Consider the following 21010-nt stretch of genomic DNA (forward strand, 5'->3'; position numbering starts at 1 on the left):
GATTTTACTGCATGATTATCAACTGAGAGTAGCAAGGACAGAAAAACTCTAAAGAAACTTACTTTGGGGGAGGGAGGGCTCAGTTTCTCTTTGTATAGAAATCTTAATAAAAATTTCTTTGGTCTTGAAACTAGTTTCAGTTTTTAGTTTTAGTTTTTCCTGCTGGGGATTTTATCTCTAGAACTGGCTCATTTTATTTTTAAGATGGTATTAAGAGGGATGAAAAGCACAACCACCCCCTCACCCCTGCCCCCCCCCCAAAAAAAGAATAAAGAATTAAAGCAAACCAAAAAGTTGGGAATTGTTACGGGCCCAAGAATAGTTATTCTGAAATATTCTGCATGACCTAGGCCTCAGTATTTCAGGGCTAGGGCCAGTCCTGAAGGAGGAAAATGTATTTTTGGAGATAAAAGCTTCAAAGAATTCTTTAGAAATCTTTTAAGGAGCACAGATTTGTGGGGGGCCCTTTTTAAATTTGGTTTTGCCTTGTACTCTGTGTAAGATATTTGTACAAAAATATAAAAGGCATGGCTTGATGTTTAACGTCTGTGTTTTATTGTTGTTGGCACCAGAAAAGCTCATGTTCTATGTTATGTCACTGTACATACTGTAAACAAGACTGCATTAATATTGTTCTCTTATGATTTTTTGTTTCAATGAATCTAGGCTTTAAAAAATACATTCACAAACTACCTTATGTTTAAACACAATGATTCCCTTTTATTTCTTAACTGTACCCAAAATCCCACAATAAAAAAATCATTTAAAGCTGTGTGTTTTGAACTTACCACCTAGAAATAAAAACAAAACAAAACATAAAAACAAAGATCAGTTTGCAACATAATTTAAAGAAGCTTCTGGTTTAAAATACCACAGCAGCAATATAAAGAGCTGGTGGCAATCACATGTGGGGATGAGACCCAAATCAATATATCTTGTCCACGTCAGCATCCAATTACAGTAGTTGCTAAATTCAATCCAAAACGTTATTGCTGGATTTGTTGCATGGAATTTGTGAAGATAATATTGTTCAGCAGCAGAACCTTAGCAGTAAAAATGAGAACAGGAGGATATCATTGCTTTTGAGCACTAAAGGGGCCACAATGAGGACATCCTGGTGATCGCCTGAAGATAATCCTCAATTCCTTTCCTGTGCTACCTGCTTAAAATAAATGCAAATGACAACCACCTTTACAGGAGGGGCAGAATCATCTATAACAGGACTAGAATATTTCCCCTTCCCGCCCCCCCTTGCCCAAGCCACCAGATTGAAATGGTGCCATTTTCCTAATGTGTATTTCGTTCTCATTAATAGTACATCAGCTGCTCATGTATTTAGGCAAAATCAGTAGGATCATAGATTTTTTTTTTTTGATCTCTTTAGAGTAATTGTTTTCTCCAGAAACAAGCCACATTAGTTTTGTTGTTGTTGGATTTTTTTTTTCTTTCAATTTTTCAAGAAGAACAATTTGGTCAACTACTGTTTTATTTTAAAATATTAAGTGCACCTGAGATTGCCAGTTGAGCTCTCTATATGTCTCCTGGAGATAACACTGCTGTGATGAACAGTGAAACAAAACAAACGAAACGAGGTAGGTTAAAACAGGAAGCGCAACACAGATATTGTTTTGCAACACCTTGATACCACAGGCGGCCATGCTGGTAGCTTTGGAAAAAAAATCCCAGACAGTCACGTAAAAGTTCAAATCATCTGCGTAAGAGTCTATAAGGACACAAGTCAACCTGAACGAAATACATACATACTCTGCACAAACTTGTTTACCGTATGTTGGGTAATTTGGAGGAAGGTAAAATGATTAGGGTCTCAGAATTTTGGCCAAAGCCTTGCTTTCAAGTTCTATAACATCTGAACCAATGATGCCTGCTGGGTCTCAGGCAGGCTTAGTAGTCTAGTCCCTTCTCTCACCAACCCAGAGAGAACACAGGCAGCTCAGAAACATTTATTATTATTATTTTTTTCAGTCACAGTTTTCATCTTGGGAAAGTGGCACCCTCAGGAGAAAGCTGGGAACGACCAGAGCCTGGATCTTATTTATTCTCCAATTCCCAGAAAGAACAAAGTCTTAACTCCTAACAAAGCCCGAACAGAGTGACCTCTTAGCTGGGAAGTTTTGTGCATTTGGAAAAAAAGAAAGTGTGTGTGTGTGTGTATATATACATTTTTAGCTTGTTTCCAGAAGCTCTCTGTCTGACCCCCTCTGTCATCCCATCTTTTGCCCTGATCTGTTGCATAATCGCTGAGGCAAGGTTGTATTATAGAGTCCCTCATTCACTAGAGCCGACTCAACTCAATGGCACTACTATCCCATTCAACACACTCTGTTCTGTACAGGGCCATATAAAATAGGGCCTGCCAGACTCACAAAAATGGTAGTTGATTTTATTAGTCTAAGGCTAGTAGTTTAGCCATTTAAAATCTATTTCCCGAAAGAGGGGAAAACTAGTATTTTTCTTCTCTTTTAAAATTCATTAGCAGTTGCTATCAAAAAGCAACCTTTTGGGTTCGTGAAGGCAAAAGATCTCTACAATTATCCCACTATGTAGTTATGGCCTTCAGTGTAAAGAGATAAGGTACATTTATTGTGCTGTCTCTCACCATTCGAAACTGGAAATTTTACAACACATTGTATACTTAAAGCTAGCAGGCAGACAATTAAAAACAGACATTTTCTCAGTATGCATTCTTTCCCCATTCTTACAAAGTAAAGGGGTAAAGAAAAAAGTAAAAAAACAAAACAAAATAAAACTCAAAACCCCACCAGAACACAGCTTAATCATAAGAGCACACAATATTTGTTTCTATCCCTAACTCCGAAGGGCACATGGTCCATCTTTGTCCACAGACAACGCAGCATTCTTGGGGATCTCCTGGAAATTCCTGCCACCTTTTTCTCTCCTTCTCAACCAGGCTGCAACATTGAAAGATGGACTGTACTGGGACGGGTGGAGGGAGAGGAAAAGGGTAAAGCGGTATGGTCAACCAAGCCTTCTGATTCTGCCTCTAGACTGGCATAAGTCCACATGAGTTATGTTCTTTTAAATTAGAAATAACGCCATGAAGATAAGTGCCAAGTGCTCTTCTGTTACCAGTTCATCATGGAATTTCTGTTGAGGGTCATGAAAAACACTTGGCTACTTCCTCCAGATCGCACGGATGCAAAAAATACCTGTTTGAAATTAAAAAGAAGTTAGTTCAACTGCATGGTTTCTTTCCCTCTTTTCTTCAACCGTCCATCCATTTTCTCTCACATGTACTATCCTTGCCATGTGTCAGCTCTTAAGACTTAATGGCTGGTGTTTATAAAGTGCCTTTTAATACAGTGCATCCTCTGTAAACATTCCTGCCTTTATTCCTATGAAGGTTACTATGACTGATTGTGGCATTGGCCTTCAGGGACCCAGAAGGGGCTATGTCTTGATTTGTAACAACCCTTTGTGCGCACACTTTTTACAAGGGAGTTTCGTGCTAGGATAATATGCTGGATTTCTGGTCTAGGACACAATACGTCCTTTGTTAATTTCTGGAAAGCCACAGGGGCTCCCCTTTTCTCTCCCCTAATAACAAGAGGGCAGACTTTGGGAATGAAGAGAATCCTCTCACATTTCCCAAGTCAAGGGGGAATTTGGGGCCTACTGACTACTATACAACTTCATTTCTCAATTCAGAAAAAAAAAAAAAATAAATGGTTCTGGTCAGATAGGGTAAGGTGTTTAATGCCTATTCACTTTGGCACTCCAAGAATTAATGCTTGGTTTCTCTGCTGATGAATGCATATCCTAGGCCAAAGGAGATCATGGCATTAGTAAGGAGAACCACAGTCCATTCGGTCTGGGTCTGCTAAATCATTTTATCAAACGACTGAGAGAAGCGAGCAAAATTTGGGGTACTGCTTGCTTGAGCTCAACATCAATGAACCACTGCCCAGCAAAATAATATTCTGGGCTGTGGCCCAGTCCTTCAGTCAGCCAACACCAAACTTTGGTCCAAGGCATTTACTTTTGTCATTAGTATAAAGTCTCTGCTACTTCATTCCCACAGTTTCTTCGGAAGAATGCTGTCTCTCCCAACAACGTCTTAGGAAGTTCTGTGGAAATGCTCATCTTTCAGCTAATGCTATATATGTAAGTAAAGCTACTGTTAGGGTCAGTGAATCAAAACAGGGAAGCACAGAGGACCCATGGGAACACAATGAGGGAAAGAAAGGGCTGCTGTTCTCTCCAGGTTCTGTGAGCCCTGGCTCTAAACCTCGGGCCCCAGATGCTGGTGTGGTCCCAGCCTGCTGCTGAGGGTGTGGTCGTGACTTGAAACTGGCTTTCTGGGGTGGGACTTCAATGAACTGGAGTGTGGGTGTCCGTGCCCAGATCACTCCTAGTCTTACGATTCGCAGGGGCTGGAATTCTACTAGGGGTCAGGTCTGTTTTCTGGCATATTCTGATAAGGGCCTGGGACCATCCTTGCCATCCCCAGCTGTCGTCCACCCAGACCACACCAGACCACACCAGGTCAGAGTAGTTGGCTACTCCAGGGCCAGACTAAGACCAGCCTGGCTTCTGGGGAACGGGGGTGAGCCAAGAGATGCAGGTCTGTTCGACCTGTCACGTTCTTTTCTATAGATGTCTATGTCTGCTGTTTTGGCGACAGCATTTCTAAGTTGGCCATAGTCCCAAAGGATGAATTCACAAATACAGTACAGCTTAGCTACTAAAAACTCGGGGTTAGTCTACTGGGAGGGCAAGGGAGAAGCAGCACTGCTGCAGAATACACCTTCTGGGCGACTGATCATGCCAGACGAACACCGCCGATTTCACTGGAAAACAGTCCCCCTATGACACTTCAGAAGAAACATGGCTGGAATGACACAGGACATGGCACTAGTTGAGTTTGTGGTTGTGCATTCCTTAAGGTATGGGTGACACTTTTTTAAAGTTTATATTTCTACATGTCAAATGTTTTACATTTAAAGTAGAATATAATGTGATGGGTTACTTCCCAATACTGATTCTGTGAAAAGTCTAAGAGTGGGGTATAAAGTTGACCCACTGTGAGATGACTAATGAGAGGCCGGCTCTTCTAAGGGCTTAGGAGAATTTGGGGTATTTGCTGAGTCATCTTAAGGCCTGCAAGCCACACAAGTTACTAAGAGTTTACAAGAAATTTTTTAGATGTTTTTATGTCTTTTTTGATGTGTGAATAATATATTTTGAGGGTTCACATGAATCAAACCAAATAATGCCATTTCAAGATAATATTGATTGTTTAACACAGATGTGATTCAAATCAGTATAAAGGAAAATGAAGGTTTCACAGGTACCTGGTGGTCTCTTAAAATGCAAACACTAATGCAAATGTTGAAACGGATTTACCTTATCATTTCTTTCACATAGAAACTTTAACCTTTGAGCTCGCTTATGCATAAATACTCCATCCAAATGTCCTGTTTCCACTGACCGGATCTCAATAGCTTTCTCGCCCCAGCCCATTATCTGATTGGAATGAATGTAGGCTGTCAAAAGGAATTTCCAAAACTGCATTAAAAACATTAGATGGGCAATAACTCACAGCATCTGTTCACATCTTAACCACAAAAATGACAAACGACTTGAGATAAACAGACAAAGCAAGTCTTACAAGTGTTATTCACAGACTTTTTTTTTGTGGAATCAAATGGTTGTTTCACATTTCTTGACTTTCGTTTCATTTGGGGGGTGTAACTGCTGAAGGAGATAAGGAATGGTTAACCTACCCACAGACGTGGGCATTTCTCCCCATTGGAGCACCACATCCTTAGTTATCCGGCCGTAGGTGTTTACATACACCCCCTCATCCTCATAGCAAACAAGCATTTCCATTCCATCTGTTTTAGGCAAGATGACAATGGCATGAGGAGTAATATTGCCCTGAATCTAGAAGACAAAGAAAGGCCAGGCATTATTCTTTTAAAAAATAAGACAGTATCTTAGCTATTAATCTCTAAGAATTGCAAAGAAAAAAAAAAGTTTTTTCTTTTCCCTTTTCCATTTACATTCTAGAGACTGACATTTTGCTTTGCTTAATTTAACCACCGACCTGTCAAATACCCTGGTAAATACAAACTTAGGCACTAGGTTGAGAATCCAATTTACCTGTTCTAAAAGCAACAACTACAACTATGGAGCACCTGCCCTGTGCCAAGTGTGCGCCCTTTCCATGTATAACTTCTGGCCTTTAAAACAGCTCCCCATGCTAGATGTTTCTGTCTACAGATGAAGCAACTGCATCTCAGAGGGGTTATGTAATTTGACCAAAGCTGCACTAGTATATGGTGGTAGAATCGGGATTTGAGCACATTCCCGTGTACATTGAAAATCTCACGTTTTCTATCTGCTTCCAAAAAAGATGAGGAGAATGCAATCCAGTTGGATCTGATGGAAACAGCCCAAATGTGGCCAAAAGGTGGGACCAAAACAGGCTATGAACAGTCAATACAGATTGTTTATCTGGGTGCCTAAATAAGTCCCCTACATATGAACCTTCAAGGTACGAACTTTTCAAGGTGCGAACGTGTGTTCGCATGTCCAATATTCACGTGCCTGGTGTACATTGTGACGTGTGTGCATCCTCTACAAGTGGTTGTGCTTTTGTGCACTTTACCTTTACAGTACTGTATAGAGTACAGTAGTACAGTATCATTATTTCAAGCCCAGGATGTCCGGAAGCAAGCGTAAAAGCAGCAGTGATGTAGCTGGTACTGCTGAGAAGTGCCAGCTGTTGTACTGTACTACTGTACTTTTCAAGGTACTGTACTGTAAGATTAAAAATGTTTTCTTTATTTTTTGTGTTTGTTTTTTATGTATTATTTGTGTGAAAAGTATCATAAACCTATTACAGTACAGTACTACATAGCCGATTGTGTTAGTTGGGTACCTAGGCTAACTTCTTCATTGGACTTATGAACAAACTAAACTTACGAACTTGCTCTCGGAACGGAACTCGTTCTTATGTAGGGGACTTACTGTAGTCCAAATTAATGGCTTGTTGAGAAAAAATTTGAAAATTACCATTCACTAAAAAAAAAATCATACTATTCAGATAAGTGTAGATTGACTTGTTCTGGGAAAAGAGACGTGGTGTTGCTGCAATCCCCTGGTTGAGAATGTCATGGCCATCCAGTAGGTACATGGTGGACGGTTATGAGGGGATGGAGGATGATCATGGGGACAGCCCAGTCCCCTCACCAAGAGCACGAGCTGTGAGTCCTGTGTGCACATACACACAAGAGAAAAGCTGTAACTTGACAACCAATGACGTATGTGTGTTGTGCACCAAAACAACTTTTTTCAATTGTTGTGCTCCTTTGGAGTAAAGTCTTTAAAGTCTCAAAATACCAAACAGCAACAGATTAGGTCTCAGACTTTGTTGACAAATAATTTCCACTGTATGTTAGCCTTGGGACTACATACATTAGAGGAAACACAATTTACCCTGCACTCATCCTACTACATGAAACCATGGGCAGCACGTCCCTCAAAAGTCATGTTTTAGGCAATGTGTCAGTATAGTAATATTAATAGTACAATTTGCAGGGCCCTGTGCCAACTACTTTAGATGTATGACCTCACTTAATGCTGACGATAACCCTTTGTGATAGGTCCTCTTAGCCCCATTTTACAGATGTGAAAGCTGAGGGTTGGACAGGCTGCCTAATGTGTCCACTATTACAAAGCGAATACATGCAAGAGCCAGAGCATGTGCTCCAGGGTGTCTGATTCCGCCACGTGACACTACCCTCCACTTGAAGAGAGGAACAATAGCAGAAAAAGGATCACTGGACTTCTCCCACATAAAATGAACCAATCTCCTTCAAAAACTAAAAATAGAAGCTCATCTACTATAGTCTTGCTTAAAAAACAGAATCTATGCCCTTGAACGAAAAACACTGTATGTATTTTAATGTAAAACCCAATGAGACAACATGTCCAGTACATGGCAAATAATTGCTATTACCTGTCACTCAATTTTAAGCAGCCATAAAAATCAGTTAACGTTACATGTTTTATGTTTTAAAAGCCTCATCTATTTAGTGAAGACCATAAGTCCATCTGCTTTACTGATTAGTACAAGCATGACCTCCACTAAAAATGTACAAAAACAAATCTATACACACAGGTTGTGGAACAGAGAGTCTTGACAGTCTGCTTCCAGGAACTTACATGAGATGGTATGTAGATATCATAAGAGTTTCCTGAATCAACATCAATTACATGGAAACCAGTGTGTGAACCAAAAATAACCTTTAATCTTTGACCTTCTTCTACTGTGAGATCAACAAGCAGTGGCTTGTGCTGGAGATCTGCAAAAGACTTTAAAAATCACCACATGAGTACCCACATCATTCAAAGACGTTATCTTAATCAATTTTTCCTTTAGCCATTGCCTGTGGAAGTCAATGTCTGACTTTCTTCAATTGAAGAGCTAGGAAATCTTTCTTTCAATTTTAGGGCTATTCATATTCTGACTCTGGGAGGAAGAGTCTAGCATCCATTTGTTCCCCTTTTTCTACCCCTTGTGCTCCAGGGCACAGAAGCTGGTTGACAGTTGTCAGTTTTGATAGTGTCATCATATATTAAAAACTTGGTGTCTGGGTGCTGCTGTTCTTCCCTGTTTTATTTTTGGCCTTTTCTCCAAGAAGAAGGTCCAGTCACCTCTCTGGGCCCTCTCCTTCCCAAGGGACAGTCCAGGCCCAGGCATAGCTACTACAGTTTCAGAGACAGACTGGGTGGGCAGGAGGGCCAGCCCTGTGCTAAGCCTGTTCAGGGTTAACAGGCATGCTCTGGTTCTGACTCTCCTGGGTGAGTGAGTACACATCAGGCTGGCGCTCTCTCTACACTTAATGTTGAGATCTGAGACTTGGGTTTGGGCGATAGAGGATGGTGGGGATGATTCATCTCAAGACTCTCGGCTTCCATTGACTAGCTGGGTTTAAAAGGAAAAGAAAAAAAGAGCTCCAGCCACGTTTATCAAAGTTCTGTGTGTGAGACTCCAGAGTCTAAGCCCCAACTGTCAAGCGTTCCTCTGTTTTCCTTCGCCATTATTTAATCCACACTCTACCTGTATTGGCCTTGAAGTCTGGGCGAGAATCTGTGAAACCACAAGTGCCTCGGCTATCATGCCACCATCACCTAACAGACCCCTCCCTCCTTCTCTTTTGCTAACATCATTCTCACATATGGGAGGTTCTTCGTGCCTCATCTCCTTGTCCCACGGGAGGGCTCGACCCCCTGACGGCTCCAGTCTTTCCTCTTCGAGTTCTTGCCTTTGCTCTTCCCTCTTTCTAGGCTGGCCATGGTTTGCTCAACAAAGCATTTTGCAGTCAACCCTGCACTTTGGCTAGTACACTGATGACAGTAACTTCAGAATCGGAACGGGAATGGGATCTTGATTGAAAAGCTTTTGTGAAGAGAGATTTTGGCAGGACAGCAGCACCACTGTAGCTGTCAGGAGTCATGCCTGAAGTGTTATTACTAACCCAGTGCATTCCAAACATTTCTCTCCATAAAAGCGGGGTTAACGAGTGGGGCCCATTTCACATCTTCCTGAGCACATCACAAATGAACTCCTTGCCCTGCTAAAGGAACAAGATAGAAGCGAGGGTGATTCAGTCCTGAAGAGGGCTTTGTAATGTTCCCAAGGCAGCTTCTGCCCTCACGTGGCATATGTGGCAACAGAAAATACATAAAGGGTCAAAGAAAGATAATAGTCATAAAGGTGGGGAAGAAAAGTGAGGGCCAAGGATATATAAAGAAAGAGAGAGATGTAGGCAGAGAGTAAGAATGAACAGAAGGTAAATTCACACTGGCTATGGGTAGACTGTGCAGCTCTGAAAACATCAGAGTGCCTATAAGTACTGGTCCTTCTGGCATTTGGGGGTCAGCTCTCATGATCTGGAGTCAACGGGACCAGCATTTCCCCATCCTACTTCTGTTGAATCTCATGAGTTATCAAGCCAACCACAGTGGGTACAGACTTAGACAAGATAAAAAATGAAACAGCAATGAAAATTGAAGGATGCAGAGAAACTAGGCCATTTCCATACGTGATTATACTCAGTATTCACTTCAGAGAAATCCAACAGCAATGGGGATATATGAGCATCAAGTGAGTTTTAGTGACTTTTCCCCAAAAGGCTTACGAGGATTACAAGATTTAGAGACTCAGTTCAGCCTTGAGATTCAGTGCTGCTTGCTGTCGGTCTGCCTTTTTCAGACGAAATATCAAGAGAGTGCCCTAGTTAGATGGGTGTACAATAAATCTCATTGCCTAATATCATAATGGATGCTTTGCCTGGTAACCATTCCCATTAAATGCCACTTAGAGATGATGATGCAGAGACCTGAAATGGAGGAGGGTGTACCCAAATTTTAATTTGACTAATTAACAGTATTTACTAATACCTAGTCTTTACTTTTAGAATAACAAATAAGAGCTCCTACACTTTTAAAAGAGGTTTATTATATACAGAAAAATTGGTACTAGTGTATGTGTAAGTTAACCACTGTTAACTGATGGGAACCTAAACTATATAAAAAAATAAGCCCTTGTTAGGTAATCACATGCCTACTTACCTTAAATGCCATGAACTTATGATATGGTTTAGGAGCCCAAGCATATATCTCCACAGCATTCTTTAAGGCAATCACCAAGAATTTGATCCTTTCATATTTGACTGTAATAGAAAAATTATGAATTAAAATAGTTCATTAATTTATTCAGGTTTTTGTATTAATGAATGTGTAAACCACTATACACACACACACACACACACACACACACACACACACATCATCCTGACTGAGGGTAATGCTGCTCTGGTGTGGGATGTTCTCATAGATATAGATTTAACTTCCTTTAATGTACTTGGTTTGCAGGATACCTGGGGCCTTTTGCTTCATACTGGAAGGCTCTTCTTCATCAAAAGATGTAACTGGCTTAGGACTGCCTCTAAGCACTAGGTCTAGATGTGAATTATTTATTGTAAGAAGAATCTGTATACAAATCCTTCATGTTTCCTTGCCTGGGTTTTATGTTCACCCACATGTAAGCAGCTGAGAGCTGGTATGGCAAGATGGTAGAAAAATCAACAAATGGGTACAGGCATAATGGCTGCCGTTCGCTTATTATTCAAATTTGGATTCCAGTTATTAGGAATTCAAAAAGGACCAGTGCCCTTAACATGAGACCCCAGAGAGATTCCTCTCCCTTCCTGCTATGTGACGTTATAGGAAAAAGACCACTGTCCGTGACCCAGGAAGCAGGCCCTCACCAGATACTGAATCTGCCACCAACTTGATCTTGGCTCTTCCCATCCTTTAGAGCTGTGAGAAATAAATTCATGTTGTTTATAAACCACCCAGTCTGTGGTATTCTGTTATATCAGCTTGAACAGACTAAGACAGTACACAAGGCAGTCTTTTTATTTATAAAATGTTTGAACAAACAGAGTGTCCTGTGTCCTAAAGAATTGAGCCCAGGATAACTGACCAAATTCTTGTTCTCTGAGCTCTTTTTCTGGAGCATGCCTCTCCTGTTTACTATTCTGTCTTTAATATACTTTCAAATACTTCTTCAGCAATTTATTTCCATATTTCTAAATGACGTGCTGATAATGTTATTTACAACTTTTTTCAGCTGTAGATATTACCTACTGACTGGAGAATGGAAAGGGTCTAGTCTCTTACAGTAATCTCCTCTCTCTAGATCTCTCTCTCAAATATACACATCTCTTCCTCCCCACTCTTCCAATATAGTTATATTTACAAGTTTTGATTAAGTCAATATCCTGTGTTTAAATCATTATTGTTCATAGATGAGGCATGTAGTATACCATTATTATAATTCCCTTCTTGCTTTCAAATTTTTTTCACTTCCTTATTTTCTATGTATCCATCTCTAAGCACGTGGAAACTTTCTGTTAGTGCTGTCAGTACAGTCAAATATGGCAGGTAATCTATTAGTAACATTTTATTTTTCTTGTAGGTACCTCTTCCTGAACCCTCCATTGTCCCACTTTGCCTGGACTAATTTCTTTCTCCTTCTCTGTCTCTCTCTCTCTATATATACACATTCTGCTTGTTCTGTTTCTCTGGAGAGCCCTGGCTAATACAGATGGGTTATAAAATACTAAGTGAAAAAAAGTTTTCCTTTAAACTTTGAAAGCCTTGCTCCATTGTCTTTTGTCTTTTTTCTTGGCTGTGCTGCACGGCATGTGGGATTTTAGTTCCCTGACCAGGGATCAAACCCTCGCCACCTGCAGTGGGAGTGTGGAGTTTTAACCAGTGGACTGCCAGGGAAGTCTCCTCCACTGTCTTCTAACCTTCTAGTACTGTTGTAAGTCCCAGGCCACCTAATTCTGTGTCTATTACATGTAAACTCTTTATTTATTTACTTATAATTTGAAAGCTTTAAGAGCCTTCGCATTTCCTGGGTACTGAAATATCATGTTGCTATGTCTTCTTGTGAGTCTTTTTTCATTCACTATACTAGGTACTCAGTGAATCCTTTTAATTTGAGATTTTGAGGTCTTAATTCTAGAAACTTTTCTTGTATTCTTTCTTTGATGTTTTCTTCCCCTTCCATTTCTTAATCTTTTTCCTAAAACTCATGTAACTTACATTTTGAACCACTTGGTCTAAAACTTTTATTTTCTTACCTATTCTCTCTTTTTTCTATTCTTTTCATTCTACTTTCTAGGACATTTCTCATCTTTGTCTTCCAACCCTTCTACTGCATTTTTTTATTCCTGCCAATATATTTTAATTTTCAAGATTTTTTTTCTTGGTCTCTGAATGACTTTCTCCAACCCTGTTCCATCTTTTTTTAAAAAAATAACACCTATTCTTCTTTTATGGAAACAGTATTTCTAATCTCTCTGAAGTTATTATATTGATAGTTTCTTTTAAAAAATTTTTGTTCCACTCCTCATTATCCTTGTTTCCTCTAAAGTCCCTTTTTTCTGTTTAAGTTTCCTTCCCATTAGTGGATATTCCCACTGTCTGCTCTAGTGGGCTTATCGACTGAATGGGTTTCACTTTTAAGGTGGTTAGATAGCATGCTCTTTTCACGGCATTTCAAATATTAGTATCTCAACATCTTTTCTTGCTGGCCATTTAGTTTCTCCAAAGACCATCTTTCAATCTCTTGCTTGGGAGTATAAGCATGGCTGGCAACATTTGGGGTGCTAAACAGGGGAAGGAGGTGTGTGTGTATTAGTGTGTCCTTATAATTCAATATTCCTCATCAACAGATTTGCTGGGCCCACCTTTCATCTTCTGCTGCTGTCAGGGAGGGTGGCTGCCTGACTGGGTTCTGGAAGATTTGGTGTTCATCAACTTTCCAACAATCCTCCCATTTTCAATCCCACCCTCCACCTCCACCTCAGATACACATGGGGCCTCAGGTCCTGGGCCTTTCTGGGTTCTGTTGAGCGACTGGATTGATTTTGATGACTTTTCTCACAGCAGACTTAGAATTCAGCATTTCCTGGTCAGCTAGTTCTGTTCCTAGTCATCTAACAATTCTTGTTCAATTTTGTTGACATCTCTTATCTCTTTTCTCTTCTCCTGGTCCCTTTGTCCTTGTAGGTTTACAGCATTTTTATTTCTTCATGGTTATTTTAATGGGTCTTTGGGAGTGAGTTCAAACTGGAGCCTAAGACTTTATTCTGAATGCATTCTTTGAACTTCATCAATCTGACTTTTTGGGGAAATAATGCAAGTATATTTAAGGTTCCAGCAGTGTCTTAAACTGGTCACAAATGCATCATCAATATCTGATGGAAAAAAACTAAATGAAACTTAACTGAATAATTTGGATTGAGCTAACAATTCCATGTCTTGAGACTTACCAACTTTGTAATGTATACAGCCTTCCAAGTCCCCAACAGTGATCCAGCCTTGTTTCTTTTCTACTTCTGGGTCATTGTGTAATATTCTGTTTCTTAACCATGAAAGATAGTAAACTCGTAGCTTATTCTTCTTTCCTGTTGAAGTAATAGAACTTTAATTTCAAGCCCCGAGACAGCTTTTTCTCTCAATCCTTCCCCATCTCCATTTTATTTTATTTACACTTGTGTGTGTATCTGTGTATGTGTGAAGGCACAATAATCAGTGTCTCCAGCATCATCAAAGTATTATCTCTGCCAGAACTTACGATCAAAACAGGTCCAAGTGTTTTGGGCAAATAACCATTGCATAATTTGTCTTTACCTTCTGTTGCTTTCTTATTTGAGCAAGGTGCTCTTATTCTCTCCTCCCAGTGCAAAGGGCAGTGTCTGCACAGTAAGACCTAATTCTGTAATGGAATGGTTGATCAGTGTTCCAAAACATTCCAGATCTAATTACATGAAGGAGTTTTGACAACTGGACATTTTAGCATACTCATGTGTGACTACCTTTCCCTCACCTGCTACCCAACAGCATATGTTTATGCAGAGACTCCCTTACTCGCCTCCTCTATTACTTTAAAGATGACAGCTGGTAGTAGTTTCATTTTACCAAACAGAAAAAGGAATTTCTTAAGGAGATATGAGAAACAAGTTCAATGACGGCAATTGGGGCTCAGAAAATAACCCTTGGCCATGTTTACAGTGCTGAGATCCCTGAAAGGAGTGTCAAACAAAAATAAGAATGGAGAAAAAGTTGTGTACTTGGAAAAAAACACAAAAGTTCCCTTTGGTAAATGATGGGAAAGAGATCATGGAGTAAAGAATTCTTAGTATGATAAGGAAACATCTTTAAAACATTGAGGAGTTTTAAATTGAGGAGTAAAATTTAATAAATTGAGATTATCTGAGTACCAGATAAGATGTCCCTTGGGGTGGCTTTTCCTAAGTGATCAGTAATTTAAGCCTGTGGGTTATACTTCTTGGGTACTTATTTTCCTTTGACTTCTCTTAGATGTCAAAAAATGTTCCATATTTTGCAGCTGTGATATATACCAGAAGAAAAGAATTCATTAAAGCATTGAACACTGGATTTGACAGGAGAGTACATTTATAACCTAAATTAAGGGAACCATGTGCAGTTACTCTTCCTTTTTATAACCAAAAGCCTTGAATATGCATTGATTTCTATAGCTAGGATGGGCAGGAGGGCTGGTGCTTTCTCCTCTCTGTGACAACACAGATCCAAGGGCAGTTCAAGAAAATTTGGCTCCTGTTTTCATTTTCTTCTTTCCCTACCTAATCACCTCATGATAATACGAAATGGTTACACTTTTAAAAATGGGATGTGTCACTAACAACATAATGAAGTCTGAACATGAATTTTCTGATATCATTTCCTCTTTTGGTAGGTGACTGGCAGATATACGGTTTTAAATTTGATTTGAGGGTGTTGCAATCAAGAACGCATTACCCAGAATAAAGGAGTATGCTGAATTAAACTCAAATGATAATACAAGAAGAATTTACTTGGTGAACCCTTATTTGGGGAGAATAAAAAGAGATGAAACTGAGCATTCAATGGACAGGCAAAAGAGGAAATTGTAGCATCAAATGAGGGCATTTTCTCAAAACAGAAGCACAGCTGAAGAGTTAAACTTTATTCAAGGTTCAACCCAAGAGGAGTCCTATGTTTCTCTTTGCAAAACAATGGCTGGTTCTCAAACTTGGCTGCACAGTGGAGACACCTCAGGAGCCATGAAAGCTTCTGAGACCTGGGCTACACTCCCAGATTCCGACCCGCTAGTCTGGGGTGCATTCTGGAGTTTTCACATCTCCTCAGGTGGTTCTAATGTGCAGGGGTACTGTCAATTTCATACTGGATGGGATGGGAGGGTAAAAGGGGGGTATTATTTATTAAACTCCTTCAAACACCATCCGAAAGAAAAAACTTTCAAGAACATAGACTCCTTCAGGTTACATTTTTAACTTGTCAGTAGTAAGGTCTTCACTTTTGTCTCTCTCTCTCTTTTTTTTTTTTTTTTTTTTGCGGTATGCAGGCACCTCACGGCTGTGGCGTCTCCCGTTGCGGAGCACAGGTTCCGGACGCACAGGCTCAGCGGCCATGGCTCACAGGCCCAGCCGCTCTGCGGCACATGGGATCCTCCCGGACCAGGGCATGAACCCGTGTTCCCTGCATCGGCAGGCGGACTCTCAACCACTGTGCCACCAGGGAAGCCCTCTTTTTTTTTTTTTTTTAAAGCTCTTTTTGGGAACTGGAAAGCTGCAGAGGGTGGCAATGATTCCTACCTTCCAATCTCCTTGCAGACTCAATCACCCAGTGGGTCAGCTGCACTTGCTAAAATGTCAGTGAACTATAAACTAAAGAAGTTCTTATAAGAAAAGAGACCAGAGAAATTTCTGCTTACAAAATTTCTCACTCCCAGAAGCCTACATTTATTTTTTTGAATTTTATTTTATTTTATTTTTTATACACCAGGTTCTTATTAGTTATCTATTTTATACATATTAGTGTATATATGTCAATCCCAATCTCCCAATTCATCCAGAAGCCTACATTTTTATATTCTCCATCTAAGAGTAGACGGCAATGACTGGAGTACAGACACCTTAAAAGGATCCTTGCTGAGTCCTGGCAGAGGGTGAAGGCCCATACGTACACAGCCGTGGTGGTATGTCTCTGTCTGATTCAGATTGCAGGCAGAGGTGAAAGACTTCCCTTTGAAGGTCAGAATCTCTGGAGTTACAAAACGTGGGTCATGTCATTCTGGCCCTACTGCCATAATTTATCGTGCTGCTCGTTGGCTGGGAAGGGCAGAGCTTACTATTCCTTCAGAAGTGAGGTGATCACCTTTCCCATCTGTGCAGACCTGGAGGACTTGGTCATCCCAGCAACATACCTGATATCGTCACGAGGACATTCAGTCCCTCTAGCACATCCATCTGCTGAAATCGCCTCCGGTTGATCAGATTATAAACTTTGCCTTGCCCGCTTCGGTCCAAAAGCATCAGGCCATTTTCAGTTCCCACCAGGAGGTTTACACCTGAAAATTTAAGAAGCATCCAAAGACTGACCCTTATGGACTTTACTCTTCTGCATCCAGTGTCCCTTCAAAACCTAAGAAACTGTGACTTATAAATATAAACTAATGGGCAAGCAGGTACTACAGTAGGGAGTGTAGAAGTAGTAGCTCTGAGACAGTAATTAAATCACTGTCCCTCTGGTAATGAAATTAGTTTTCTTTTATAAAGTAGTAGCAGCATTCATTACATGTAGCCCTTTACTACCTAAAATAGAGTTCTTCTCAAGAGGAGCCTGAGGCACAGATGTGATGCTAGCACAATCTGCCTTTATTCCTTTCCTGTAACACCCACGCTTTTCTTGGCTCTCTCTATAAATCATACCTCGAGACTTCCCCAAAGTTCACCCCACTCCTATTCATGCAGTGATTTCTAGCCTACCCACCTTCTACATATAATAGACTGTCCCATTCTCATATTCTATTGGAAGAAAAGGCCTTCTTCCTTCTCACACCAAAGCTTAATTTACATCCCATACCTTAAGGTTCTGCTCTTTGTTAAGGAAATGATAAGCCAATTCAAGTGCAGGTATTAATAGCCCAAGAGTCACAGAAATATTGACTGTAAGGCAGAGGTCCCCAATTCCCCGCCCCACGCCGTCCGTGGAAAAATTGCCTTCCACGAAACAGGTCCCTGGTGCCAAAAAGGTTGCGGACCGCTGCTGTAAGGGACTTCTCAGGCATCTAACTCTAGTTCAGCCCACCTCCCATGAAGTAATTCCTATTACAAAAACTCTAAGTGGTCTTGTCTGGATAGCAACAATCTTGAAAATTCATCTCTAGGCAAATAAACACCCCTGACTCCCAACATACACACAGACACGTGCACACATTGTGAGTTCAGCCGTGCAGTGGCCTATATTTATGAACGGGTAACTTTTCCACTTCTTTTGCTTACTGCACATCTGTCTTCTAATTAATGTGAATGTCTGCTCTTTCAACCACGTTAGTCAATATTAAACATGGTTGTCTTGTTGTCTTCTAATAGTCTCTTCTCCAGAGGACAGAGCCTTACTCCCCCGAAATGGTTTCCAGGCTCTGTGCTCATCCCTGCTAACAACTCAAATGCTCTTATAAAATTGTGGTGCTGCAAACTAGGTATAGTATTTTAGATGGGTGCAGATGAGCCATGTCCTTCCTTGATCTGTATGTCATGTTTATGGTAACACAGACCAGGATTTTGATAGAATCTCATCACACCTATACTGAGTCTGAGGTCAACTAAAATCTGCAGATCTTTTTCACAAGAACTGCAGGTTGATTTTTGTTTGTTTGTTTGTTTGTTTGTTTGCGGTACACGGGCCTCTCACTGTTGTGGCCTCTCCCGTTGCGGAGCACAGACTCTGGACGCGCAGGCTCAGCGGCCATGGCTCACAGGCCCAGCTGCTCCGCGGCATGTGGAATCTTCCCAGACCGGGGCACAAACCTGCGTCCCCTGCATCGGCAGGTGGACTCTCAACCACTGCGCCACCAGGGAAGCCCTGCAGGTTGATGTTTTGAACTAAAAGGGAAGGCTCATCATTTGTTGTCCTTTTCAAGTTTTAACTTACTACTACTACTGGTATGGCCTTTGGCAATTCACTAAAATATTCTGTGCAGCTTTTTCAACTGTCACATGAAGGTCACGCCATTATTGCCCTTGCAGAATGTTGTATGGATCACAGAGACAGGACATGGGGCACATCACACAGTGCTGGGCACAGAGTGGGCGTATATTAAGTGGTAGTTAGTTCTGTTGTTGGCTTTAGCCCATCACTGTTATGTGATAAGTTCACTCTGAATCTCATTGCTCTCCTGGGTATCAGTTCTTTCTAAATATAAAATTATATCAGTTAGGGTATCAGTTCTTTCTAAATATAAAATTGCTTTTGGTCTCTCTTGAGGCCGAGACAGTCCCAAATCCGGTCTCTAACACCCACGATTCAATCAGCACTCTTCTGATAGTAAGATTCCTGTTTGAGGGTCAATTCATTAATGAATGGCAGAAAAGCACCAACTTACCCCACAGAGCTGCACAAAGTATTTCTGAGTTGAATCGCTTCTTGTATTTTCTGATTTCTGGTGTGTCACTATGAGGCCGAATGTTGGTTGGGTTTACGTTTACCACTGAAATCTTTCTTGCTTCATTTAGTTTGGCCTGTTCTTGCCTAAGAAGTTCGCTAGTAAACAGAGCTTTGAGAAAAAGAATCAGAGAAGTCAGTGGCATCTTAAAATATAACCAATGGAGATACGGAAAAGGGGCTTCAAATAACTATGATTTCTCCTTGTTTAGTGTGCATTATGGTAAAGGCAAAGAAACACTGAAACTATAAATATTTTACACTTTTTTAGTAGAATAAAGTATGTCATTCATAAAAGCAGTGTTTTATCCGTTAGTAAAACAGGCTTACAGACACTACTTGAGTAGTTTAGGGAATTAATATTCATCTCATAAAATTAAACACACCATCCTCATCTCCTGTAATATATGCAGGACAGATTAACTTTTTGAAATTTCACATTATCAATTGACAAACTGGCCTAAGTTGAGTCTGATGATTAGTGAGTAGCAGAATTCTAGAAAGCAAGACTGTCCTCTAAATCAGCCAGACTCTTGAAGTGGGAAGCACACACCTAGAACTCAACACAACTCAACACGCATTTATTTTGTCTACTGCGTGCACAGCACTGTACCCAGAAATTGCTTCTGAGAAATATGTGGTGAGTTTGGAGATCTCTGAGGAACTGCTTTTCCTAGGGCCCCTGGATACCTCTGGGTTCCTACCAGAATCAAAATTGAAGAGATGAAAAAAATAGAAAGAACTTTGTCTGAGGAATCCTATTTAAAAAAAAAGTAATAAAAAGTCTTCCCTTTAAGACAGGGCCTAAGCAGTTAATGGCTTAACTATTGAATTAATAATTATTTTTTATCAGGTCATATCAAAGCAGAAACTAACACATAATTATAAAGCAATTATACTCCAATAAAGATGTTAAAAAAGAAAGGAGAACCAAGCTGTTTCTAAAACATCGGGGCCTTCTAGCTTACCGGCAGCTGATGATTCCTCATCCTCTTCATCTTCCTCAGTGGGAGACGTCTGGTACACTCTGGGGTCCACAAAGGGGGTGAAGGAGGCTTTGGTGCTGCTCCCCATACCATACTAATCAATAAGCAAGAAGATTAAGAAGAGCAGATAGATAAATACTGTAGCAACAAACGATGCTAATAATACTTTGCTTGGGCTTTAAAATTATTAGAAACTCTTCAAACCATCCAACTGTTCACACTCTGACCCCCAAGTCAAAGTGTGTGCTTCTCTCTCCAGCTTCTACTGATACTGGTTCCTCACTAACCATTATGTCTTTGCAGGGTTTCATTAATCATCAGACTGCAAGAACTGTAGTGAGCAAATTATATTATGGACCATACGTGGCACCTTAATATCTGATAAGATGGCTGTAGTGACAGAGCCTATTTCTCCCTTGAAGTAAAAGCAATCTCCTATTGACCAAATGGTTTTAAGAAAAGCTGACACAAACTGGCAGTAAACTAAGTAAGCATAGCAACACAGCTGCACTTCATCCTGAACACAAGATCAACCAAAGACACCCTCTTGGGGCCTTTGGGGCCTTCCATGCTGGCCTGGTGATGCAGGTGGATTGGTGTTGCCTCAAGAAGCCTTAAAATCTGCAATTCAGGAACAATTTCATCCAGGGAATGAAGATTTTTCCTTTCCATGATAGTTTCCTTAAAAGGATACTTATATGCCCTATGTGGGAACTTCATGAAGATACTAGGTTTGCAGGCAATACACTTTAAGGGCTTATTTAAAAAATAATCTCAAGGGCTTAGAGAGCAAAATTAAGATATGAAGTCAGAACTACACTAGGGAACAGTAAACTATCAAGGCTTCATGTCCCAATATTCTGTTTTTGAGTATAGTCAAAGGAGCTTCAATAACCATCTCCCAATTTTGTCTGTCATCTCCACTC

General features: G+C 40.5%; 1 protein-coding gene across 13 annotated transcripts in view; it reads right to left on the bottom strand.

The window, feature by feature from the left end:
• Nucleotides 1-532: 532 nt before the first annotated feature.
• TNIK (TRAF2 and NCK interacting kinase) overlaps nucleotides 533-21010 on the bottom strand; it is a 412179-nt gene continuing 391701 nt past the window's right edge. For 5 of the 13 annotated variants that reach the window (XM_067034008.1, XM_067034009.1, XM_059065361.2 and 2 more), the window contains 10 exons: nucleotides 20067-20178; nucleotides 19712-19798; nucleotides 19040-19210; nucleotides 16859-17002; nucleotides 13902-14036; nucleotides 10624-10724; nucleotides 8212-8361; nucleotides 5766-5925; nucleotides 5386-5525; nucleotides 1947-3188 (listed from right to left, as the gene is read on the bottom strand). In XM_067034008.1, coding sequence (XP_066890109.1) covers nucleotides 3105-3188; nucleotides 5386-5525; nucleotides 5766-5925; nucleotides 8212-8361; nucleotides 10624-10724; nucleotides 13902-14036; nucleotides 16859-17002; nucleotides 19040-19210; nucleotides 19712-19798; nucleotides 20067-20178 — 1284 coding nt within the window. In that variant the 3' untranslated portion in view covers nucleotides 1947-3104. Of the gene's footprint in view, nucleotides 3189-5385; nucleotides 5526-5626; nucleotides 5926-8211; nucleotides 8362-10623; nucleotides 10725-13901; nucleotides 14037-16858; nucleotides 17003-19039; nucleotides 19211-19711; nucleotides 19799-20066; nucleotides 20179-21010 lie in introns of those variants that run through there. The other 8 variants (XM_059065365.2, XM_059065364.2, XM_059065362.2 and 5 more) reach the window with 5 other exon arrangements.

The sequence above is a fragment of the Kogia breviceps genome, chromosome 5 (genome assembly GCF_026419965.1).
Source record: "Kogia breviceps isolate mKogBre1 chromosome 5, mKogBre1 haplotype 1, whole genome shotgun sequence".
Taxonomy (NCBI): domain Eukaryota; kingdom Metazoa; phylum Chordata; class Mammalia; order Artiodactyla; family Physeteridae; genus Kogia; species Kogia breviceps.